The sequence below is a fragment of the Mastigoproctus giganteus genome, chromosome 12 (assembly GCF_048544385.1).
Source record: "Mastigoproctus giganteus isolate SK-2022 chromosome 12, ASM4854438v1, whole genome shotgun sequence".
In the NCBI taxonomy this organism is placed as follows: Eukaryota; Metazoa; Arthropoda; class Arachnida; order Uropygi; family Thelyphonidae; genus Mastigoproctus; species Mastigoproctus giganteus.
Genome location: NC_143586.1, coordinates 83,712,901 through 83,740,268, shown reverse-complemented (window position 1 = coordinate 83,740,268; position 27,368 = coordinate 83,712,901). Strand labels below are relative to the sequence as shown.

The window sequence follows — 27,368 nt, the reverse complement described above, 5'->3', positions numbered from 1 at the left end:
TGGTAGAAAATGAAAAAGACCTGGGAGTAATTGTGCAGTCAGATATGAAGTTTTCTGAGCAGTGCAGACAGGCTGCTAGGGTGGGTCATGGGGTTTTGTCAATGATATATAGGAATTTTGCTAGCAGGGAAAAGGAGGTGATTGTCCCTCTGTATAAGGCAATGGTCAGGCCACGCCTTGAGTACTGCGTACAGGTCTGGAGGCCTCATTTTAGGAAGGATGTAGATTTGCTTGAGCGTGTACAGAGAAGAGCAACACGATTGGTGAGGGGAATGAAGGGATTCTCTTACCAAGAGAGGCTTAAGTTCTGCAAATTGCAGTGGCTGGAGACTAGACACCTGCGCGGTGATCTGATTGAGGTCTATAAGGCCTTGAATGGGTTGAGCACGCTGAATTCTGATGGGATCCTTCCACTTGTTCAGATTACCAACCTACGGGGACATAAGTTCAAATTAAGAAAGGACAGATGTAGAATAGATGTGCGGAAATTTGCCTTTAGCCAGCGGGTGGTTAATTGCTGGAACAAACTTCCATCTGTCGTTGTAGAAGTTGATAGGTTAAATAAATTTAAGGAGGAACTGGACAAGCATTTGGAGGGAATGGTGTGATTTTTTTTTTTTTTTTTTTTTTGGCTGATGCTGCATAAGCTCCTACACTTGCTTTCTTGCATCATGTGCCACTACTACTACTACTACTACTACTACTATGCTAACTCAAACATTTGGAAACAGTCACCAAGTCTGTATTCTGTTAACAAGTTCAACAGATCTAATGGCTTTAACTGTGCATTTACAAAATTTGCTTTATGTACTGAGGGTAAATGTTGCATTTCTTTTCCAAAATCATCACCGTTAAAGTCAACAGGATATTGCTCTGAAAAAAGTAAAGCTTTTCTCTCCGCATCACTTTCAGACATGGTGAGATATTTCCACAAGAAATCAAATTTTCTTGTGGAAATATCTGCGTAACAGCTTAACATACTGCTTAACAGCATTGAAGCAGACAGTTAATCCTGCTATAACATTGTCTACCAAAACATTTTAGGAAGGATGTAGATTTACTTGAGTGTGTACAGAGAAGGGCAACAAGATTGGTGAGGGGAATGAAGGGATCCTCTTACCAAGAGAGGCTTAAGTTCTGCAAACTGCAGTGGCTGGAGACTAGGCACCAGCGTGGTGATCTGATTGAGGTGTATAAGGCCTTGAATGGGTTGAGCACGCTGAATTCTGATGGGATCCTTCCACTTGTTCAGATTACGAACCTAAGGGGGCATAAATTCAAATTAAGAAAAGACAGAATAGATGTGCAGAAATTTGCCTTTAGCCAGCGGGTGGTTAATTGCTGGAACAAACTTCCATCTGTTGTTGTGGAAGTTGATAAGTTGAATAAATTTAAGGAGGAACTGGACAAGCATTTGGAGGGAACGGTGTGATTTTTTTTTTTTTGGCTGATGCTGCATAAGCTCATACACATGCTTTCTTGCATCACATGCCACTACTACTACATAAAATACACTTTCTGAAGTAGGCCCCGGGTGCCAAGCATTATAGTAATCAAGCAATTTCCCAGTAATTCATAGAGCGTTTACTCAAAGCCACAATTCTTCTTCAGTTTGAAAAGTTTTTTTTACGTTCTTGTTAATTAATAACAAGCTTAGTCTTACAAACTGAAGCAAGTTTAAGAAAGGAAAACCACCTTTCTTTCTTTTTTCTTTAGACTAACACTAATTTTATACCACTTGGTCATTCTAGTGGCCCTGCTCTTGCCATGGTGGGGCCAGTAACCTGGGAGAAGAAATCCACTCTCCCGGGGCTGAAAGGAGCAAAGATGGAAAACAGTTCATTTCTACCTTTAGAGAGCCATCGAGCTCAAGACTGTCAAATGTCAACGAAAATGACTATTCTCAACCCAAGAGGTTGAAAACAACACCTAAAGAGGAGATACCAGCCTTCCTCATCTTGTACTCTCTATCAGATCAGCCTCTGAGCAAATTATCACTCTTTCTAGTGCAGAAATGTATTGAGTCTGCTGCTGGTTCATCTAAATAAGTAAGGCGACTTAAGTCAGGCGATCTTCTAATAGAGAATACTCAACCTCAACATTCTGTGAAGCTATTAAAGCTTACAACCTTTGGAGGATGCCAAATAAAAGTTACTCCCCCATGCCACCTTAAACTCCTCTAAGGGAATAATAATAGAATAGGACTTATTACTTGTATCAGAGGAGGAAATTATCCAAGAATTGCATAATCAAAAAGTCATCCAAGCAAGGAGAATCATGACCCGAAAAGATGGTACTCTCATTCCAACAAGGAGCATAATTCTTACTTTTAGCACTCCCAACTTACTAACATCTGTGAAAGCAGGCTACCTGCATTGCTATGTCCTACCATACATTCCAAATCCCATCAGGTGCTACAAATGCCAAAAATACAGACACTCACAGACTGCATGTCGAGGTGAGCCAATATGTCCTGCATGTCGAGGTGAGCCAATAATTGCGGGTCAAAAGATTATAACCAATCTGATTGTGCCACTACCACTCCGCATTGCCCAAATTGTAAGGGTAAACACCTAGCTTTCTCAAAAACATGTGACTTATGGAAGCAAGGAGAAAAAATTCAAAAATATAAAGTAGAAAACAAAGTGACTTACTCAGAGGCGAAAAGACAGATAATCAAAACAGAGACAAAGCGAACATATGCCACAGCAGGTCAACCTTTACATTCTGTAGGGATCCAAACTGAAGTATTGGTTCCTCTGAATATATCAATTGTGAACTGGGCACGTTCGTTGCTTTCTATTTCAAAACAGTGTCCTACACAAAAAACAAGTGAGCAGTCCAGTAATACCCCAATTACCATACCAACGGATGTTTACTCAACAATAAAACCAAAAGTGACAGAAACCATGAAATTGCAATCATCACCCACCGCCGGAATGGACATCGACGAATATCATGATTGAGAAGATGGCATTTTAGAATTATATGCAACCGATGAGATTGATGTGACCAGCTCTGTCTTTCCTAAAACGGACAAAACAAAAATAGATCGCTACAAGCAAGCTACAACTAAAAAACTGTCACAACCGAAAACAACACATCAAACCACGTAATGGAAAAAAATCCTTCAATGGAATTGCAGAGGCCTTCGGAAGACAAAAGACAATTTGCAGAATATAACTGATTGGTATGAACCAGCTGGCATAGCCTTACAGGAAATTCTTCTAAATCCAAGTGTGTCCTTCTATCAAAAAGTATACCGTTTTTAGTTGAGATAGGAGTATTGAAATGCCAGCTCATGGAGGGAATGGCTACTATTGTCAGAAATAACATTCCATCCAAACATGTTTCTCTTCAGACTCTTTTTGAAGTAGTGACAGTGTGTATATTGTTATCGGTATCACCATTACAATAGCATCTATATATCTCCCTCCTAATTTCGCTTTCTCCTCAGATGACTTAGAAAACCTAGTAGATCAGCTGCTATCTCCTTTCTGCTTATTGGGTGACTTTATTGCTCATTATCTGCTATGGGTATCTCCAAAAATTGACAAAAGGGGTAAAAGAATAGAATCGCTGCTTGATGCTCATAACCTTACTCTGTTAAATACTGGTCAACCCACCTATGTCCATTTTTCTACAGGATCCATGACTGCAATAGACCTTTCAATCTGTTCTTCCTCCATATATGCCAATACGGAGTGGTCAGTTCTCGATAACCCACTAAACAGTGATCATTTACCAATTCTTTGCAATATTCAAACACAAGTAAACTTGTCGCCATTGCAGCAATCCACTTGGAAATTCTGTAAGGCAAACTGGCAAGAATATGCCTCCCTAATGCAGTTTGATGATGAGATAGTCCAGTCCCAGTCCATAGATAGTGTCACCAATCATATAACAAATCAGATATTACAAGCTGCAAATTCTGCAATACCTAAATCTTTGCCTGGGAAATGCAAACACAGCAGTTACTGGTGGAATCAGGAATGCACACATGCTTGAATTTGTTACGCAACTTCCCTACAACTGCTAATCTTATTAAATTTAAAAGACTCAAGGCCAAATTCTGCCAAATAAGAAGAAAAGCAAAGAAAGATGCCTGGACAAGTTTGACTTCCACCATAAACAAGGACATGGACAACAGACTCATCTGGAAGAAAATTCAAGTACTTAACAGTAAATTCGTGCAGTCTCCAGCCTCAATCCTAAATTGCAAAGGGCAGGAATTGTCCACTCCAATAGAAATAGCAAATACATGAGCTGAGTCATTTGCCAATATTTCAGCAGTGTCCACATACAGCCAAACCTTTCAAAAAATTAAGGCATCTGCAGAACAACATAAAATAAGCTTTTATACTAAGGCATCTCAACTCGTACAATCAGCCATTCACTCTAAAAAAAAACTTTGGAGTCTCTCAATAAAGCATCAAGTACTGCTGCTGGTCCAGATGGAGTATGCTATATATTGTTAAAAAAAAGTTAAATAACAAAGCAGTAAGTTCCCTTTTGAAATTCTACAACCGAATATATTTATAAAATACTTATCTGCACTCATGGCGTCACTCAGTTGTACTTGCTTTTCCGAAGCCAGGTAAGGATCATACCATACCGCATAATTACAGGCCGATATTGCCGACTAGCTGTTTAGACAGTCTTAGAAAAAATGGTCCACAGGCGGCTAACATGGTTTCTGGAAACAAACAATCTGCTAAACCGAAACCAGTATGGATTTCGGAAATACCACTCAACCTTAGATGTGATGATTAAAGCATAAGCAAACATCCGGTTATGGTCAATCTCGATATTGAGAAAGCCTTTGATACCACTTGGCAATACGGTATTCTCCAGGACCTTTGTTCCTTTGGTCTGAGGGGGCAGTTACCCCCAATTTATACAAAATTTCCTACACTACAGAACGTTTCAGGTCAGATATAGGAACAGTATATCCAAATTGTTTGAACAAGAGGAGGGTGTACCGCAGGGTTCCATTCCGAGTGCAACACTATTCACAATAAGAATTACAAATATGACACAAGACACTGCAAATTCTGCAATACCTAAATCTTTGCCTGGGAAATGCAATCACAGCAGTTACTGGTGGAATCAGGAATGCACACATGCTTGAATTTGTTACGCAATTTCCCTACAACTGCTAATCTTATTAATAGACATACCAAAAACAGTACAATCATACAAGTTTGCTGATGATGGGCACCTCCGTAGCCAGGTGGGCAGGGCCAGCAGTGCATAGCACACGCTGGTCCTGCCCACCGAATACGGAGGATGCGGAAAGGTCAGGGAATGACCACCGCATATCCCTGGAGCAATATGGTCTTAGTTGCTAATGCTCCTTAAAACCAAATAACAAACAACAAACAAACCATTTGCTGATGACCTCATTATCAATTGTCAGTCACAAACTATGAATGCCACTGAAATGCAACTTCAACTATCCAGAACAGAACCATGGGCACAATGGAATGGCTAGTCCTTAGCAGAAAATAAATTGACTGCAATTCATTTCTGCAAAATATGAAAATTACATCCAGATCCTGAAATATATTTAAAAAACAAATTGATTCCTCTTACCAATAATTCGTTTATTGGATTTATATCTAGACAATAAACTTAATTTTTCAATCACATAGCCTACCTTAGAATGGCCTGTCTAAAGAAAATAAACATCTTAAGAGCTGTCTCCTCTAACTCCTGGGGTGCTGATAGACACTCCCTCTCACATCTTTATAAAACTTTAATCTGATCCCGCTTAGATTACGGACCACCTGTCTATGATTCTGCAAGAAACAGTTCCTTGTTACATCTGAATACTATTCAACATAGTGCTCTAAGGATAGCCACAGGAGCCTTCAGAATGTCTCCAATTCACAGCCTGTATATTGAGGAAATGAACCCCCCCCATTGCACCTCAGACGAAAATCCTTACTATGTAGCTATGCTGCAATATTTAAAAGTATTCCATTTCATCCTTGCTGGGAATACCTGTTTGGCCCTCAGTATGTAATGCTATCTGTAATAAACCCAATGAAAACTATCCTGGTATTAGATTGCAAGAACTGATGCTTAGTTGTAATATTCCAGCAAATCCTTGAAGACGTTGCTCCTCCTGAGCATCTCTGGATTCAATACTCACCTCTCTGTGATAATTTCTTTCTGAGATGGAGAAAAGGTTCCCTGCCAAATAACAATTTCCAATAGCTGCATGAAGCCCATGCCTTAGAAAATCCAGAGAAATTTCATATTTATACAGATGGCTCCAAAACAGATGAAGATGTAGGTGCTGCAACAATTTGTTCTGCTTTTTCAATAGTTGTGTCTCTTCCTACAAAATGCAGTATCTATACCACAGAATTATATGCAATAAACTAGTTCTAGATAATATAACCAAGCAGCAATTCAAGCAAACTCTTATATACACAGACTCCTTGAGTGCCATCACTGCCAATTCAATCTACTACTACTACTTCCCAACATCCCATTCTGAAATAGATATGGTCTCAATTATACCAATATCAAACATCCAACCAGTTGGTCACCTTCTGCTGGATCCCCGGGCATGTCGGCATCCCAGGTAATGAAAGTGCAGATCGTGCTGTTAAACATCTTAACAGTGGTTCATTCTACCACCTGAAAGTCCCATACACTGATTATGAATCCACTGTTAAAACAGCATGTAGTCTTCGATGGTCTGAACTGTGGTAAACACAAGTGAATAATAAACTATTTCAGCTTAAAAAAGAACCTCAGTTGTGGACTTCAGTTTCAGGAAAAGCAGGCAAGAAGAAGTAATTTCGGCAAGACTATATTTGTCACTCTTATACAACTCATCTGCTCTTGCTTATGGAAGAAAACCCACCTCAATGTCCCTTCTGTCAGACTCAGTTAACAATCAAACAAATCCTAATAGAATGCCCTAAATACTCAAGTAACAGAAATCCAGTTTTTATTCTCTATCCAATTTGCAAGAACCTTTAATTTTACTACACATACTTGGCAATAATGCAAATTTTGAAGCACTGTTTAGATATGTGAAAAGCATAAATATGTATAATCGCCTCTGATAACCTTTATATTAAAGACAATCATAAGTTAATAATGAAAAGGAACAATATGGCCCAGGAGGCCCTTGTGCCAAAAAACCCACAACAACAACAACAACTGAAGTAGGCCTCTTCTGGCATATCATCTGTGCCATTCATTTCCTCCAAGTTAGCATCAGGAGTGCTGTTATCATGTGGCCTTGCCCTCTTACACCTAACTCCACCACATCTATGGAAGAGTTTTATTTCTATCTTTAGATTTGACACAACCAATTTAGCTTCATTCCACATGCATTTCCAGTTGTTTCAAAGTTTTGTCAGATCTGTGAGGAGAGTTTCAATGTTTGCTACTTCAACATTAAGTGTGGCACATCTTTAGCTTGGATGACCTTGTTGCAAATATCTATGCCAGCAAATATGTCATACCACACAGTTGACATTAATGCACAGGCAAAAGATGTCATATATAATAAAACTCCATGGACTTCATTTCTTGTTTTGTTTAGTCAAATTTGGTTCTAGGAGGTCTTCCAGGCAAGTGAGCTGCAAAAGGCTTTACACATCAAACAGATCTGACCATCTTATTTCAGACATACCATTAAGAGAACAACCAATATAGTTTTGTAGTAATTCCCACCACTTAGGATTGGAACTGAACAGGTGGTACACAGTTTGAATTGTTCCGAAAAAGTTTACTGCTTCAGGTATGCATTCAGCAGCATCATTTCCACATAAGTTGAGTGTGTGTGGCAACCGCAAGGTTAAAAAAAATGCTGTTGAGCATTGTTCTTGTATTTTTGTTTGTGCGCCATTGTATTTTCCAGCCATATTTGCACCATTATTGCAGGCTTGAGCTCTATAATTACTGAGAGGAATAGCATGTTCTTTCAATGTATCAGTTATCAACTGAGCAATTTCTTCCCTTCTATTGTTGCTACAATCTGCAAACTTGAGAAATCTTTCCTGAATCTCATACTGTTTCTTTTAAAAGTACATATCTCAAAAGAAATGTTGTTTGTTCAATATGGTAGGAATCTGGTGTGGCATCTACTATTACTGCAAAGTACTTTGCAGACTGCCTCTCCAGAAAAATGTGTTGTTTCATAAGATTCGAGCATTCTGCAATAAATTCATTTTGTGAGTAAGGAGACAGATAATGAATTTGAAGCCGCTCACTCCTTTTCTGTGACTCTTCTACACTAAGCACATGTTCCTGAAGGACAGGGTCCCACCTGGAGGCGCGCCTCCGTAGCCAGGTGGGAAGGAGCAGCAGTGCCTAGCACATGCTTCTTGATTAGACCGGGGTTCGAGCCCGTCACCACTAAATACGGAGGATGCGGAAAGGTCAGGGAATGACCACCGCATATTCCCGGAGCAATATGGCCCTAGTTGCTAATGCTCATAAAAAAAAAACAAACAACAACAAACCCACCTGGAGAGCAGTTCAATGAGTCCTAAAAAGTGTCATTGTTTGAATCACTAATTCGATGGGATAAACCAGTAACTGCCAGACCAGTTCTCCAAGAAGAGTACAACATCGATGATGTGCTTTAAAAGATTGTACCATGGCACAGCTTCAGTTTTGATTGATGCTTCTAAGATGGTGTCAACTCCTGTTCCAGACAGCAGGCACCTATCTAGTTCTTGCCAAACTAGGTAACATTCTCTGTGACTATTGCCTTTTTCATATTTTGGGATCCTGTAGGAAAGTTTCAGCCACTTCCCATTAGAATCCCAGCCTACAGCAAATACCAGTGTGGATTTAGACGCAGAAGTGCTAGTCTTGAGACTGACTTTCTTGTGCCAAAATAATCGACATGGAAAGCAATATAATGTTTGTTTCTGTTGACTCCAGACAGCCAGTCTCTTACATGTAGTTCTTCATTGGTGCTTGAAATTTCGGTATGCATTCTGGGAAAACTTGATTGCAGGTATCTTTTTGGAATGTTTTAGGCAGAGGGATGTGACCATTTGTAACATACTTTCCTTTTGAGATGGATGGTTGTGATACATCCAATGTCAAGGCCTACATTATGATTACTCCTCTCGTTTTCCAAATTCACTTCTACATGCGCCGGTATGTCTGTTTCTTTCTGTTTTCCATTTTCATTTTCTGCATCTACCTCTTCATCAAAATCCTGTGCATGATTAACCAAATAAACTGTTCCTTGTTTGGGGATGAGGTTTCCCAGTTTCTTCTTGCTCCAATTCTATAGATGAGTTCAATGAAAAATTTGTTGAAGCAGCACTTAATCCAAATTGGAAGAGCTTTTGTTGACTTCTTTTTTCATTTCCTTCTAGTTTTTTCTTGTCTTTTCTTTTCTGGGCTCCTGATTTGTTACAATACATTTTGGAGAGATGATTTATAATTTATATTTTTATATCTGAAAAAAGGAAAAAAAAAAGATAATAATAAAAAAATATTATATACTAATAATTCAGTAGTAGTAGTAGAAGTAGTGGTAGCAGACTAGTATTACTAGTAATAGTAGTATTGCTATAATTAATGTGACGTACGTGTTCATTTAAGAGAATATGCTACTATAGCTAAGTTTGAGCACTGTCAACATCTGCCAGCCAACGATAAAAGCCATGATTTTTAATATTGTATATTAATATACACTTGACCTTTTCACGTTCATGTACAAATTGCATACCTACTTAAGTTTCTTTGTAGCATAAAATCATTGGCTTATCAGAACGTACAATATGTGATGCTTGATCTTTTGAATAGGCTTAGCCAATTCAAAACAATAACAATGATGACGATCATTGTTATTGTCATTAGGCCACAAAAGGTCTATAGAAAAGCTATGAACTGCTGCAATAACGTGTAATATAGGTTGCAGTTAATACTTTGGCTCCCGGTCCAGGTACGATGTACTCGCTGCACCCCTCCCCATAGGTGCTGACAAACAGCCTCAACATTGTACAGTCCACCCGCATCAACTGGATGTACTTCCTTAGATTTTATGTGTTCAACTAACAGCATAACCCCTTCTGCCTTCTTACCTTGTATGTCCTTTCTGTACACACTGTACTCCCCAAATTCCAATTCTGCACTGCTTATATCTGTGTCACACCATGTCTCTGATATCCCAACAATATCTGCCTTTGATGTCTTGATTGGCACTTCAAATTCAACAATTTTATTTACTACACTTCTAGCATTAGTGTAGATGCAATTGTTTGTACTCTTAGTTACCCTAACACAGCCCATGTATTTACTTATTCCATGATGACTCCCAGCAGCGCTTGAAGTCCCCAGCAACTTGCTCTCTAGGCTGCTGCTCATTACAATAGAAGCAGTGCAAGAATCACTTTCGCCTCTGCCTGTGGCTACCGTTAATCTTTTAGTCTGTGAATCCCCCAATCTAGCAGTTTTCCGACCCACCTAACACTGCCTCGATAGCATCAGCAAATATTCCTGCACCCTTTCTATTTAAGTGTATCCCATCCCTTTAGAAGCAGTCTCTCCTATTAGCAAGCACAGACCACACTGAAAAAAATTGTACCCTGTGAGCCTTGCACAATCTCTACAGGGCTGAATTGATTGACAATCCCGTTCATTTATTTTCTTTGAATACAAACCTTTAATAATCTTAAACTTTATTGTTTTCTAAATTGAAAGAAAGAGAGTGCCAAACCCCTGACATGTCACATTGTTGTAATTTGAATGGAAAATGTACAGAATACATATAGAAAAACTATATTATTGCAAAAAGATGAAGAAAATTTATGTTATCAAGTGATCGTGAGATGAAGAAATGGTCATTGAGTTAAATATCTGAGCAAATCACTAGCTGCTTCAGTTTTATATAACAAATAAACTGGACCTAGAGAGATTGTTTACAAGGTAATTAGCTGACACTATTATGTCTCATTACTTATGTAAAATTTTGCAGATATTATGAGGTATTAAGTTGGAAAGGAAACAATGTATGAAGTGTCATTAAAGACAGAAAACACTAGAGCACCATGTAATTTTTGTATTCAGATATACAGAATATCTGTTGTATATACAGGGTGTTTCAAAAATACATGGCATAACTTCAGGAATGAGTTCCTCATATGTAGAAAATAAAAATATTTTATATCAACATAGTTCCGGAAATGCTTGGTTTCTGAGTTTTGAAGGTCTGTCTATGACACTTAACTGTTCACATCACCTTATAGTAATTGTTCCAAATGTCCACCTTCTGCCTGAATACAGGTCTCACATCGATGTCTCATGGACTCATGAAGACGATGCCAAATTCCTGGCATGTTTCGTATTGTCTCACAACCTGCCACAATTCGATTGCGGAGAGTTTCCACATCAGCTACCGGAGTCGAATACACCAATGACTTTAAATGGCCCCACAAGAAGAAATCTAGTGGGTTTAAATCAGTTCAGCATGGAGGCCAGGCAGTTGGTCCACCTCTACCTATCCACTGACCAGGAAACCTTCGATTCAGGTAATTGCGGCTAGGTGGTTGAAATGTGCAGGAGCACCATCAGTAGCATGTCCAAGAAATCAGGCATGTTGTTTTCCAGAAAGTTTCTGTACACCTGCCCTGTGAGTTTGTTTGGAAGTACATGGGGCCCAAATAACTTATTACCAAAAGCACCCGTGCAGATGTTGAGGCTGAACCGCTGTTGGTGATGTGATGGAAGAACTGCATGTGGGTTTTCCTCAGCCCATATATGCTGATTGTGAAAGTTTTGGATTCCATCTGTGCTTCATCTGTGAATATCACTAAGGCAGGAAAGTGAGGAGTTGTACCACATTTCTGCAAGAACCACTGGCAGAACATTACTCGCATAGGGTAATCTGCTGGTGACAAGGCCTGTACCCATTGATGGTAAGGATACAGTTGGTGTTCTCGCAACACTCCAAATAGTTGAATGTTGAACAGCCAGTTGCATTGCTATTCTGCGTGTGCTGATTCCAGGAGTGGCATACACAATATCCAAAATCTCCTCTCCTACTTCAGGAGTCATAGATCTTGGTCATCTTCTGTCGGCAGCATAAGGTGTAAAGGTCCCATGTTCACAAAGGCGGTGATGGATACCTTCAAACGTTTTCCTGTCTGGACATCTTCGTTCTGGGAACCTTTTGTGGTACAAATGATGAGCCTCCAGAGCGTTGCTGTCTGCCAAACCATACATAAAGTGCATATCCGCTTGCTCCTGATTTGAGTACATGGTCGGAATGGAAAACCACCAGATTCTGTCAGTACCTTGTGATGAAGGAAATCACCTGCGAGAGAGATAAGACATTCCGGTTAATAACTTGGGAACCAAACATTTCCGGAACTATTTGATATAAAATATTTTTATTGTCTACATATGAGGAACTCATTCCTGAAGTTATGCCGTGTATTTTTGAGACACCTTGTATACGGTGGGCATATGTGACCCATTGTACTAGCTACTTCTTCTTAGATATTGAAAATAACCTCCTTTTTGTCGTATTTCCACTTTCATACCTATTTAGTCTTTTAATAGTTATAGTTGAAGCTGAACTTGTTAAATATGTAGATAGAACAATTAGAGTAAAATCCTGTTGCAGTGAATATCCTTTTAATGAAAATTTTACCATAATGAAAATGTTGCCAGGATCTGGTCTTGGTTGAGCAAAATAGTTCTAATGAAAAATTTAGCAAAATGAATTATTTTTAAAGTCTACCTATATCTAAAATATACTGGCATACCTAAGTTAAAATTATGAACGACACTGTGCGTTATCCTGTATTTACAACAGCAAATACAGAACATGGTAGGTTACCATGAAGAAAAAATAAAAGTTTTAAAATATATGGAAAAAGAATTCAGTTTTACACCTTCTATTAAGTTTTCTGCATTTTTGTTTGATAATGCTCAAATACAATATGTTATGGTGATAATGGGTTTTCTGATGATATAAAGGTGGGCAGGGTAGTTAATGAAGGTATGCTATTTCAAGATCTAGATAAACTAGGTAGATGGGCTAAAAATGGCAACTGAGGTTTAACATAGATAAATGCACAAAAAATGCAAACTCAAGGTAGTGATAAGGAAAAAGAGCTGGGGTAATTGTACGGTCTGACATGAAGTGCTCTGAGTGGTGTAGACAGGAGCTCACGCGGTAATGTGAATGATATATGATAACCAAGTCAGCTGGGACAAAGAGGTAATTATCACATTGTATAAAGTAATGGTTAAGCCACATATAAAATACAGCTTTAATCTTCATACTTCTTTAATACAGCTTTAATCTTCACACTTCTTTAATACAGCTTTAATCTTCACACTTCTTTAATACAGCTTTAATCTTCACACTTCTTTAATACAGCTTTAATCTTCACGTATTTTATATTAGATTAAAAACTAATATAAAATATGTGATTTCTTCCCCCTACAATTTCTTAATTGTGTTCTTATATTAGTTTTTAACCTATTTGTAATTTGGACATAATGTTTTCCTATGCTGATAGATGTGTCACAGTTAATATTTTTGGAGTCGAGTTGGGGCCTCAACGATGATTCTCGATTATTGAATCGCTTTCATACAGTTGGTATGAAACATATTAAAACGAATTTTATTAAATTTATTATTGTATTTTAATTGTTTTACGTGATGGACTAAGAGAGTTGGAAAAGAAGCCTTCCTATAAAGAGATCAAGGTAATCCCTGTGTTATTTATTAAAGTTTATAAAAATATGGAAGATATAATAGCTCTTATTACATTAAATAAAATGCAGCATACAGGTTTGTAAACCTCATTTGTAGCCCCACACTTTATCTTGATTTCTGATCTTACATCCAAAATAGAGCTCATACACATTTTCACAAGTTGAGACAGTGGCTTCCATTGCAATTTTAATACCACTTCTCCACAAATGTAGCAAAAGCTATCAGGCTTATTTAGGCAAGAAATTGTAGATTTTTATTTCTAATTTAAATACAGTTCATGATTTACATCTATGTATGCACACAACACTTGTTTATAAACACTAATTCATTAAAACACTTGTTCACCATTTGCTCTCTGAAACACCTACACTTTTTGAAATACGAAAATGCTTGTATACACTTTTTGAAATACGAAAATGCTTGCTTTGTGCAGAATCTGCTCATATATATATACCGGTAGAGAAGTTTCTAGAAGGCTCACAATGTTTCTAGATAATTCCGTCAAAACTTCTAGAACCTCCCAAAAATGTCTTGACCTTTCTTCTTGCACCATAAGAATATTCTAGAACATTTTGGAACATTCCGGAATGCTGCAGAATGCTCTAGAAATCTCTTGAATGTTCTAGAAAAAAAATAGATAAAACAGATTGAAAAGATGATTAAACCAACTACAGGTCTTGGTTTTCAGTTATTAACCTAAGATATTTGAAAACTGAGGATGATGAAAATTTTTTAAGCACATATCTGAGTTGTTGAACATATTTCCTATGACTATTTATCGAGATTATTTCAGGGAGGAAGTTGATGCTGCCTAGTGTTATGAGAAGTCTTTGGCAGAGAAAAGCCACAATGACTTGTTTACTTATGTAAACAGTAGAAGCCAGGGATTGGATCATGTTGGTCTACCAGATATGAAGACATTAACTGTTGATGAACCTCCTCAGGTTGCTGACAAACTGAATGGGTGTTTTGCACCTACATTCACACAAGGAATTTTTTAGAAATGGAGGTGCCAGAAATGAGTCAAATTATTTTATGATAATCTAGAAAAAAAATGGAGGAGAAATAGTTGAAGATAAAAAAAAAAAAAACATCCAAGGTGGATAGCATCTATCCAGTTATATTAGAAGATGCAGCAAAAGAGGTTTGGAAAAAAACTTTTATAGCCACGATTATTAAATCTGATTCTTGGATTCAGGGGAGATCCCTATGGACTGGAGATCTGCAAATGTAGACTAAATTCAAAAAAAAGGGGGGGGGGGGATTCAAAGGTAGACATGAGAAATTACAGACCTGTTAGCTTTACTTCTGTTCCAGGGAAAATAATGGAGTCAATGGTTATGGAAGTAATGCAGGACCATCTAGTCAAGAACAGTTATATTACGGTCACAGCCCGGATTGGTGCGATCTTGGCTTACCAATCTGATTAAATACTATGACACTAACAAAGGAATTGGATGCAAAAAAGTAATTTTGACATTACGTACATGGATTTTAGAATAGCATTTGACATTGTTGCACATGAAAGGCATTAGAGCACTCTGGAATTAAGTGAAAGTTGCTGCTATGGATAAAGGGATGGTGGAGTTGGCGAAGTCCTTATCCAAATGCAAGGTACAGCATATGGGTAATGGGTAGCAGTAATCTCAGATTAATATTCCAACTGTGGTACTACACTCAGATAGTGGGAATGAAAAAGACCTGGGGGTTACTGAACAGAGGATTTCATACCTCAAATTCTCTGAGCAGTTCACACAGGCTGCCAGGACAGCTCATGAAGTTTTGTCTATGATGTGAAGGAATTTTGCTAGTGGGGATAAGTAGGTGATTAATCCCATTATATAAGGAAGTGGTTAGGGCATATCTTGGGTAGGGCATACAGGTCTGGAAGCCTCTTTTTAGGAAGGATGTAAATCTGTTGGAAGAGTTGCACAGAAGGACACCGAGATTGGTGAAGAGAGCAAAAGTAAGACCACACAAGAGAAACTTCAGTTCTGCAGATTTCAGCATTTGGAGACTAGACATCTGCCAGGAGATCTGATTGAGATGTTTAAGGCCTTGAATGGATTGAGCAAGTGATAAAATTCTTCCTCTTGCTCAGACTGCACACAAGGAGGGTATAAATTCAAACCAAAGAAGGATTTTTGCAGGTTGGATGTGCAGAAATTGAGTGTTTGATTGTTGGAACAAACTTCCATTTGTTGTTGCGGAAGTGGGTAGTTTGAATAAATTCAAGGAAGAACTAGATAAACTGTTAGAAGTAATGCACAGGTGAAATAGGAAGTGTTGGCTCTTTTTTTTTTTTTTTTTTTTTGCTGATGCAGTAAGTTTGCTTTCTAACATCATTTGCCACTATTACTACTAATAATATACAAGAGAATTTGAGTTATATGAATACTGGTTATCAAAAATTTCGATTAACTAGCTTTCCAAAACTTTTTGGCTTTATTTTTCATCTAATGTAAATAACAAAACTATATTTTTTTTATTATTAGCTTTTAACCCCTCTAATAATTTGTACAGTTTTTCTATACATTTATTCAAACTACCTACTTGCAAAATACTAGAAGAAAGTTTGTTCCATCAATCAACTACCTGCCAACTGAAGCCAAATTTCCACACATTTATCCCATAATCATCCTTTTTCAATTTAAAATTATGCCTCCTCATGTGTGTTGTCTGATTAGGAGGGATGCCATTAGCATTTAGCTTACTCAATCCATTTAAAGTGCTCACACCTCAATGAGATCTCCTCACAGATGTGAATACCTCTTACTGTGTCCTAGTATCCAATTGGATTGTTCAGACAAGATTGCCCCTTAATAAATATGTGCTGTGACTGCCACAAAGCTGCATTCCTGTCTAGATGGTCCTGCATTATTTCTTTATTCAGTGACTCCATTATTTTCCCTGAAACTGGGAAAATAATGGTGTTACTAATTTTTTGACATGTTATTTTTTTAAGTTAAGTTTTTATACATCACCACTTCAACTTATAAGTGGCATGGATAATCTCTATGGTCTGCTTAGCTTTTTTCACAGCCCCATGCCTCATAAAACTTCTTTTCTATATAGATTGTTCTTTAAATTTTTATTTAACCTTCCAAAAATAAAGATTTCTCTGTTTAGTGAACTCTGTAATAAATTCTATGGCTATTTTAATAGCAATGCCCAAAACAAAATTTGAAAGATGAATTATCTGTAGGTCAATTTTATAACCAAGTGCTGACATCTGTCAATTAAATCTGTGTGGTCTGTTTATTATTGTGTGCAGTTTGTGTTAGTTTCATCTATAAATTACTGTAATTTTTTTTCTGCCTATCTGTTATGTTGTATATAGAGTGCACTTAAAATCAACTAATCAAAAATATCTTGATCCCAATTATTTTAGATAACAAGGAGATTCTTATATTTGAAGAACTAGTTAGATCATTTATTTCCTCACCTGTCTGACATTTTCTGAAATTTCATCTTCCTTGTCTAAAGAAGAAGAGGAAGTGAAAGTTTGTATACTGTCTGGTGAAATTTTTCCTGTGGCAATATTCAATTCCACTTCTGCTGGGTCATATCCATCACAGACTATAAGGCGTATTGTATCTCCTGCACTTCGTAGTGCATGGATTGCTTCTTGATGAGAAGCACCAAGTAAAGATGTATCATTTACCTACACAAAAAAGAAAAATACAATAGTTATTTAATTATGAAATAAACAATTCTCTCATGAATATTTCAAATGCCATAAAAGTTGCTGAGTTGGTTAAGGAATTTATGAAAACAAATTTTTTTAACAGAAAAATTATTAGTAAATTAATAAGAGGAGTTTACCTCAATATAGTACGTGGAACACTTCCGTATGATACCCTCCAGAAATTAAAACGGAAAAAACGAAAAAATCGACAACTTACCGGTCCATTAAAGTAAAATATAAATAATTAAATAATCAATTTAACACAATTCAAAATCAATTCAAAACAATTAAAATTCAAATTAACGCAATTAAAAGAATAACGAAAATATTCAAAACGATCTTCCTTCCTGAAGCTGACAATGCTTTTCGACCGACTGTCGTGATCACAGGAATGAAAATCACCGAATCAGGCTAAACCTGCAACTTAAATAGTGATTATGTGTCTTCGCGCATGCGCGTAAAGGTCCACGCATCGGAGATCAAATATGGCCGCCGAACATTAACAGAATTCTCGTGTAATTTAATTTCAATGGTTTCTGCAATTAATAGTCGCGTATAATTACGTTGAACGTTAAGTATTTTGGCCTCGTTAAATACAAAAGTATGTTTTTCGTTAATGGCATGAAAGGCTAATTCTGACGCTGCTGAACGAGAAGCACGAACTGAGGCTTCGTGTTGATTTACACGAATATTAAGAGAAAACCGCGTCGAACCCTGATAAGACGAGTCGCAATCACCGCAAGAAATGTTGTATACTAGATCATTAATTTGTGTTGCGAACGCGGAAAGAACCGAGCGATTGTTCAGTATAGTGTGTAACTTCCGTATAGGCCTAGCTATAATTTTAAATTCGGTATCTTTAAAGAATCTGTTAAGCTGTTTGTGCCACTGTTCAACGTATGGGACAGAAATAAAGTATTTTTTGATATTACTATTGTTGATTGGTGCAGTATTTTGTATCCTATCCTTAGCTTGTACCCTAATTCGATTTATTGTGTTAATGGGATAACCCCTGTTCAAGAATCTGCTAGTTAATATTTGTATTTCTGAGTCCAAAGCAGAATCCGTCGTTGAATATTTATAGGCATTTAGAAATTGATTAAAGATAATCGATCTTTTGTAGGTGAACGGGTGGTAGCTATTATAATGTAGAAGCATACCGGTGTTTGTGGGTTTTCGATAGATGCTAAATTGTATTTTGTTCGAGTCCCGGGTAAGCGTGGAATTTAGAAAGTTTAATGATTTTGTATCCGTATCTTCCCTTTCCAATGTAAATTTGAGTCTAGAATGAATATTATTAAACGAATGTAAAATGTCTTGGATAGTACTACTATCGGTAATAACTAGAACATCGTCTAAATACCTCCCATAGTATGTGATACGGGGACGAAAAGGTGTCAAATGTATCTGCTCAATCGTTGAGAGATAGATCTCTGACATTAAGCCACTCAGGCTCAAACCCATTGGTAATCCAAAAATTTGTTTGTACACCTTGTCTCGAAAGGTGATGTAATTAGCCTCAACTAATAGTTTAATTAAGTGAAAAATTTCCTTAATAGGCAGCTTCGTATAATTAATCGGTGTCGAGTTTTTATTTAACATATCCCAAATAATATCTAATGTGTATTCAACGTTTACATTCGTATATAATGAGGTAACATCTAATGAGAATAAATTGTCATTGTCGCCGAGTCTACAGTCTTTAAGATTATTAAATAATGTATCGTAATTCTTAATCTCAAATTGTATAACCTGTCTAAAAGGTTTTATAATGTTATATACATATGTGGCTAAGGCTGAAAATGCCGAGTTCCTGTAGGAAACAATAGGTCGAATCGGAAATCCAGGCTTGTGTAATTTTACCTGACCAAAAAGTGCAGGAATATTGTATGTTCTGGACTTCAATTCCTTCAACTGAACCATAGTAATGTAGTCGTTTTTACGATATGTGGTTAACGTTTTATTGTATTGATTTACCAAATTGGTAAACAGTGTCGGGTCCACTTCACGATAAGTGGAGGTATCAGACACAACTGAATCTAACTTATTAATATAATCATGTTTATCTAGTATTACCACTGTGTCTCCTTTATCTGCCCTCTGTATAATAATGTCCTTATTTTCTCGAAGTTCTCGTAAAGCTGAACTGTCATGTGTATTCAATTTAGGAAGTCGCGTTTCTTTTATGTTATTCACTACTTGGTTAACTTGTTGAATAAATACATCTTTTTTGTGGAACACTACGAAGTCCAAATTCAATATCAATTACGCATTGTTTTTTTGGCAGCTTTCGAGGTGGTAAATTATAATTTAATCCTTTGGATAAAAGTGAAATCTGGTCCTGCGATAGTGTACACGAGGAAAGATTTGTAACCTGTTGATATGTCGGTTCGTTGGATACTGGGTGAGGGGGTGTTCGTGAACTAGCCGACATATTCTGTGGTAGTGCGTTATGTGTCTGTGGGGGGGATGTCACCCAACTCGTGTGAACTTGGTCGCAAGCTCGCGACAATGTGTTAGAATTCGCATGAACGTGTCTTGAACTATTCGATAATGTTTGCAACTTATTAACGTGTCTGTTTTTTATCTCTGAGGCTTGTGCTTCCCGTCGCAAATCTATGGAGGTCTTCAATACAGACCAATCGTTCGGATGTAGATAATTTTTTAATTTATCGCGAAGCTTCCTAACCTGGGAAAGGTATTTTTGTTTATCCGAATATCGAGATTTTAAGGCAAGCTTAACAATATTACGTGATGTCGCCAGTGATAGTTGTTTTATGCCTGAAATTTTTTGATTTAAATTCACCCTGGCAAACTTCGGAACGATGTTGTTTTGAAGGCAATATTTTAGGAAAGAAATATGGTAACTTTGGGCCGAGTACCTTAGTGTAGATTTAATGTAATTTTGTACCAAGCCATTCAAAAAATCTCCCATAATTGTGTGTAACGATTGTATACTACTGGAGAGACAGGAAGTGAATGAAATAGTCAATAAGAGTTTGGAAATTAATTAGATAGTATGAATCAGAGCTGTAATACTCAATATGTTCTACGTTGATAATAATATCAACGTAGAACATATTGATATCGGTAAGTTGTCGATTTTTTCGTTTTTTCCGTTTTAATTTCTGGAGGGTATTATACGGAAGTGTTCCACGTACTATATTGAGGTAAACTCCTCTTATTAATTTACTAATATTATTATCAACGTAGAACATATTGAGTATTACAGCTCTGATTCATAACTATCTAACAGAAAAATAAACTGTGACACTATTCAATTAAAAAAGAGGTTTTCTTAAAAATATAAATTTGTATAAAACTTATGGGAATATTAATACATGTCATGTCAAATAATATTTTACGCAGCATGTATTAATAATGCAAATTTCTAAAACTGCAACTTTCACACAGCAGTGCTTGCATTACACTCCACAGGTGTCACATGAAATACAGACTGCACATTAATTGCTGGTTCAAGGTTTAGTGCTGTAATTTCCTCTGCTCTAGTAGATATGGAAATAGTTTTATTGCAGTGGTTTCTGAAGTGACATTTTATGGTATCTCCACAAAAATTTCATTAAAATACCTCTGAGATTCAGAATGCCCATTCATTGCAACTAATTGTGTTTAGTCATTGCTACATTTCACAGTCACGTGTCTCTTCAAAAAAACCACATAACTTTGAAATTTTGTGCGTTGATGTTTAATGGTTTTATAAACTTCAAAACAGATGTGGATAATAGTATCTAATGTACATGTGTACATGCACACACGCAGGCACAATTTTAATTTTGTGGATAAGTTATTACAAACTATATATTGAAGGGAGACTAATATTTCACATATTATACATTTCATTTATGATACATTTCACGTATCATGCATTATAATTTTTCCCCCCTGAAGATTTAATAAAATTTTTGTTTCACTGAAAACAGAATGTGTAAAAAAACACATTTTAAAATTTTTCTTAAAAAAACAAAACAAAACTATATTCAATAAATACTATAATCTATTAGTCACTCATTGATATAATCCAAGCAGAATTAAAAAAAAAGAATCCAGAAATAAAAGAGAAAAGCTGGCCACCTGTTAGATGTAGTGCAACTGTATTTGTTAGAACTGGAGACATGACCACCTTTATGCTGAATCCAGAATTTAACATTATGAAGTAAGTATTTTATTGCATGCATGCAATCTTTTAGTTTCAGCTATGGTTCAAGTCTATCGATGCAAACATTTTATTTAAAAGAACTTTGAAAATAAAAACATAGTTGGTTCAAATCAGGGAGATATGGAGACTACATAAAAATCAAGAACAAAACTGATCACTTACTTGCCAAAGTGGTTGGTTTGTCATCCATTCTATAAAGTAATTTTTAGTAGAAAGAGTTTTGCTAACTTGTTGAAACTCGTTCTATTTTGAATGTCCTCTTGATACTTCAATTTTGTTCAGGGTTGACAATCATGGCATCATTCTGTCACCCTTAAAACTAGAATGACCCAATGTTGCCATTCTTGTTGATCACCTAACAAATGGCATACTTAGTGATTGCAATGATGAATGCTACGAATAGAACACAATTTGAATTAACTTGCCAATTAAATATGAATTTAACATAAAATTAGACAATTGGGAGTTTTTTTTTTTTTTTTTTTATGAGAACCCAAAACATGTAAAGTATTAAAAACTATAGTACTTAGTACCGTGCACGGACTGAAGGTTAAGAAGATAAGAGGATATCTGTTGACATTAGACTTGAACTTCTGCAAACTGTAATTTTTAGGAAATACATATGAAGAAAGGAAGGTTGGTCCAAAAAACAAAAGTTAAATAATAAATGAGGGAGAAGAAAATTTGGTTCTGTGAGTTTGAAGTTGGACAGTAAAAGGATGTTGACTGGTTGTAGCACATGTTTGGACTGAATTATAGAAGCCAATTAAAAATAACAGTGCCCATGGAAGTATATATAGAAAAGGCATGCATCAGAAACAGAATATCTATGAGACAGAGAGTGGAGAGACTCTATTAGACATGAGTCATTAACTAATCTAACTACCCTCTTTTGAATGGAATCTAGAAGCCTGAAAGAGGTTTTGGGGGCACTGCCCCAGATTTGGGAACAATATTCCATGGTAGGGTGGATTTGCAATTTGTACAGAGTGAACAGCTGTTTGGAAGAAAAGTAACACTGAGAGCAAAAGAGAAAACCCAGTTTTTTAGATGCAGAGGTAGCAATATTTGTAATGTGCTTATGCCAAGAGAGATTAGAAGTCAGGGTAATCCCCAATAAAGAATTTTGATCTTGCCTAGAAACCAGAGTGTCATCGAAAATGAACATAGGAGGAGCAGAAGACTCCTTTTTGTGAGATATAAAACAGGACTGAGTTTATCTTTGTCCTACTGGAGAATTATCTGGAGATCAGCATTTAAGGAGTTGGTAGTGGATATTCAAAAAGTAGATGTTTGTGCTGGGCAAGGCTTCACAAACTGGAAGGTGGAATGCAATGTGCTATCATCAGCAAAACTATGGATAGGATTTCCAGTCAATGGAAGGTCATTAATATACAAGAGGGAAACAGTGGGAGAAAGAATCGAGCCTTGGGGAATATCAGCATTAGTGGAGAAGTTAGAAGACAGAGAGCCATTTATCATCACCCAATTACAAAAAAAAAAAAAAAAAAAAATCAGCAAACCATAAGACGGAAGCTTATTTAGAAGACTTTCACGCTAAACCTGATAACAAGCCTTTGAAGTGTCAAGAGCAGCAGCAGCTGCGTGAGGTTCACCAAACTTTTTCCTTGAATTTGTCCATTCACGAGTAACATAAGTGAGAATATCACCAGGGGATTGACACTGATGGAATCCATTGCTTAGATGAAAGGTTTCTAGATAGCTTAAGAGTTGGAGCTTAATTGACTTTAGAAATACTAAAAGTGCAATGGGACGATAATTGGGTGGGAGGGATGTCACCCTTTTTAGGAACTGGCTGGACATGAGCAAATTTTCAAGAAGGAGGGGCTCACATCTGGTGAGTATGGGGTTGGCACACACCCAGGGTCCTGAGCTGGATATCATCATTCTTCTCTTTCTTGCTGATTCCCTTCTACCTCTCTCTCTCTCTCTCTCTCTCTCTCTCTCTCTCTGAGGGTAATTCAGAAATTTTTTTTTGATAAAACTGCTTCCATTGCATGGCTCACAAGCGAGACACTCTTCCCCGAGACTGTAGGATTCATGCTCGCCATCCAAGACCAGGTAATCAACACCAGGAACTATGGAAAATACATCGCCAAGAAGCCCAGAATGTCCAATGACACATGTCGATGATGCCACCTGTCCTCAGAAACGATTAAACACATCACTGCGGAATGCAAGGTGATCACCCAGACTGAGTACACTCATAGACACAACCAGGTAGCCAGGATAATACATCAGAAGCTAGCAAGGAAATACCAGTTGATCGAAGAAAGTGTATACTGTACTACAAGTACAAACCACAGGCAGTACTAGAGACCTGAACCTACAAGCTGTACTGGGACCGTGCCATAATAATGGATAGGACAATCCCACACAACAGACCAACATAACTCCTGTGGACAAGAAGGAAAAGTCTACTTATCTGATTGACATAGTGGTACTCAACGCTGGCAACCTGCAGAAAACCCATGAGAAAGAAATCAGGAAGTAAACGAACCTAAGACAGGAGATCAAAGAGATGTGGCATATACAACAAGTTACGACCATCCCGATCATCGTTTCAACCACAGGTATGGTGCCAAAGACCCTACATAACAGCCTAGCAGCAATAGGTCTCCCAGCAAACACCTACAAGGAACTCCTGAAAGTCACAATCCTGAACACCTGTAGGATAGTCAGACTTCCTCAACCAACAGTAACACAACAACCGCTCTGTATACTTGGTAGCAATACCTGTCACGAGGTGGTACCCCCCCAATTAGGGAGAAATAATATAAGAACAATAATAATAATAATAACACCTCTGGAATAAGAAAATGAAAAAAGGTAACACAGAACAGGAGTAAGTTCAGGAGCACAGGTTTTGAGAACCACAGGAAGCATTGAATGAAGTGTACTGGGAATGGTAGGAGGTGGTTTACCAAGTTCATCTATACATGAATTGAAAGAAAAATAGGATGATAGCAGGTCAGCTTTATCTTTGGCTGAACTGGCAAGAGAACCATCTGATTTTGACAGAGGTTGAAATAGTTGTGGCCACTAGCCTTGGCAAGAGACCAGAATGCTTGGCTAACATTTGGACAAGAAGCAAGCTTTCTAATCTCAGCCTGATCAAAATCTAGTTTGGACTGATTATTAATAACTGCTTTACAATTGTTGCAAGCTTTGGTGTAGGCAGAATATGAACCTGGAGGTTTGGAAACAAGCCAATTAGGATATTAGCATTAAGCAAAGGCACATGATGCAAGGAAGCAAGCTTATATAGTATTAATCAGAAAAAAAAAAAAAAAAAAAAAATTAAAATTCACCCATCCACTCACTCCAAATCTTGGTCTAGTTCTGCCTTGAATCAATTTAAGCTATCAACTTCTACAAAGACAGATGGCAGTTTGTTCCAGCAATCAACCACACGCTGGCTAAAGGCAAACTTCTGTACATATATCCTACAAATATCTCTCAATTTGGATTTATGCCCTCTCAGGCGATTATTCTGAGCAACAGGAAGAATCCCATCAGCACTGAACATGCTCAAACCATTCAACCCTTTATACACCTCAATCAGATCACCTCACAGGTGCCTAGTCTCCAGACACTGAAATTGACAAAACTTAAGCCTTTCTTTGTATAAGCAACCCTTTGTTCAATTCACTAATCTTGTTGTCCTTCTCTGTACTCATTCCAACAGCTCTACAGCCTTCTTAAAATGAGACCTACAGACCTGAATACAGTACTCAAGGTGTGGCATGACCACTGTCTTATACAAGGGGATAATCACCTCCTTATCCCTGCTAGAAAAATTCCTGTATATCATTCACAAGACACCATGAGCTACTCTTGCAGACCGTCTGCACTGCTCAGAAAACTTCATAACTGCCTGCACAATTACCCTCAGGTCCTTTTCATTCTCTACCACTGTCAATGTATTACCACACAGTTGATACATTACTCTGGGATTGCTGCTTCCCATATGCAGTACTTTGCATTTGTCAATGTTAAACTTCAGTTGCCACCTCTCAGTCCATCTGCTCAACTTTTTTAGATCCTGTTGCAGGCATACTGTCATTACTGTCATTAACAACCCTGCTGACCTTTGTATTGTCTGCAAACTTGGACATTAAGCCTGATATACCATCATGAATATCATTAATGAATACAGAAATAATGAATAATGAATACAACAATGAACCCAATACTGAACCCTGATGGACTCCACTAATAACATTAATTCACGAAGAGCAGCGTCCATTGATTACCACTCTCTGTCTTCTCCCACTCAACCACCCCTTTATCTATAGCAGCAATTTGCCTCCAATGCCACACTGCTCCAATTTATGCAGCAGTCTTCCAGGTGCAACAGTATCAGATGTTGTTTGGTTTTTAGGAGCATTAGTAACTAAGGCCATATTGCTCCAGGAATATGCGGTGGTCATTCCCTGACCTTTCCGCATCCTCCGTATTTGGTGGTGACGGGCTAGAACCCCGATCTAATCAAGAAGCGTGTTCTATTCACTGCTGCTCCTTCCCACCTGGCTACAGAGGCGCCTTGCAACAGTATCATAAGCCTTTCTAAGATCAAAATATATATGATAAAGTTATTCAATGAATCCAGTTATTTTGTGACCACATCATAGTTTCCAAGTAAATTGGTCAGACAAGACTTCCCCTTAACAAAACCATGCTGTGTCCAAGCTATAACTGAAGTCTTGTCTAGATGATCCTGCAGTGCTTCTTTAACCAGTGCCTCCATTAATTTCCCTGGGTGAGAAGTTAAACTAACAGGTCTAATTACTTGAGTTTCCCTTTGTCAACCTTTGTGAATTGGGGTCACATTTGCACATCTGAGTCCAAGGAAGCTCTCATAATTATGACTAAGGGTTTGCTTACTTCTTTTTTTCTGCCTTCTTTAATATAACTAGATAGATACCATCCACCCCAGGTGCCTTTTTTAACATCATCAGTTGGTCCCATCGTATGTTGTTGTTGTTATTATTTGGTTTTTAGGAGCATTTGCAACTAAGGCCATATTGCTCCGGGAATATGCGGTGGTCATTCCTTGACCTTTCCACATCCTCCATATTTGGTGGCTCACGGGCTCGAACCCCAGTCTAATCAAGAAGCGTGCTACTCCTGCCCACCTGGCTACGGAGGCGCCGTCCCATCGTATAGAATTTAAATACTGTCTCAGACCTCCGTAGTCGCCTTTACGAAAGCAAAAACACATCCAGTTAACCCTGATGGTAGTTACCTTTTTGAGTAAATCCCATTTCAGCACACTATGATCACTGCCACCTAGTGGTTCCTCTATCTGCAGATTCTTAATGCATGAAGAATAACTACTGATAATCAGATCAAGAGTATTATTCCCTCTAGTTGCCTTCTGAACATGCTGCTGTAGAAAACAATCATCCAATAAATCCACAAAAGCCTTGCTAGTGTGCGAGTGACCAACCCACAAATTCTAGTCAATATCTGGGAAATTACAACCCCTCATTGTAAGACACACTGATTTAACTGGCCCACTATTTCCTTGTACAGTTTCTTATTATACGCACCAGAGTCATTAGGCCTATAACACTCCTACTCTCAATTTTGATTTTCCAGTGCTTATGTCACACAAAACTGATTCGAACTGCACTGTCCAGTCAACTGGCTGTACTTCCTTGGATTTTATGTGTTTCTTAACTAATAGCATAACCCCTATTCCTTTCCTATCCTGTCATCCTCCTTTCCTATACTATCATATGCAACATTCTTCT

The 27,368-nt window shown here is 37.5% G+C and overlaps 1 protein-coding gene across 7 annotated transcripts in view; it reads right to left on the bottom strand.

Moving 5' to 3' along the window:
• Positions 1-27,368, bottom strand: part of scrib (scribble planar cell polarity protein) — a 1,177,936-nt gene that overhangs the window by 386,342 nt on the left and 764,226 nt on the right. For all 7 annotated transcript variants that reach the window (XM_090386364.1, XM_090386369.1, XM_090386366.1 and 4 more), the window contains one exon: positions 17,169-17,387. In XM_090386364.1, coding sequence (XP_090242490.1) covers positions 17,169-17,387 — 219 coding nt within the window. The remainder of the gene's footprint in view (positions 1-17,168; positions 17,388-27,368) is intronic.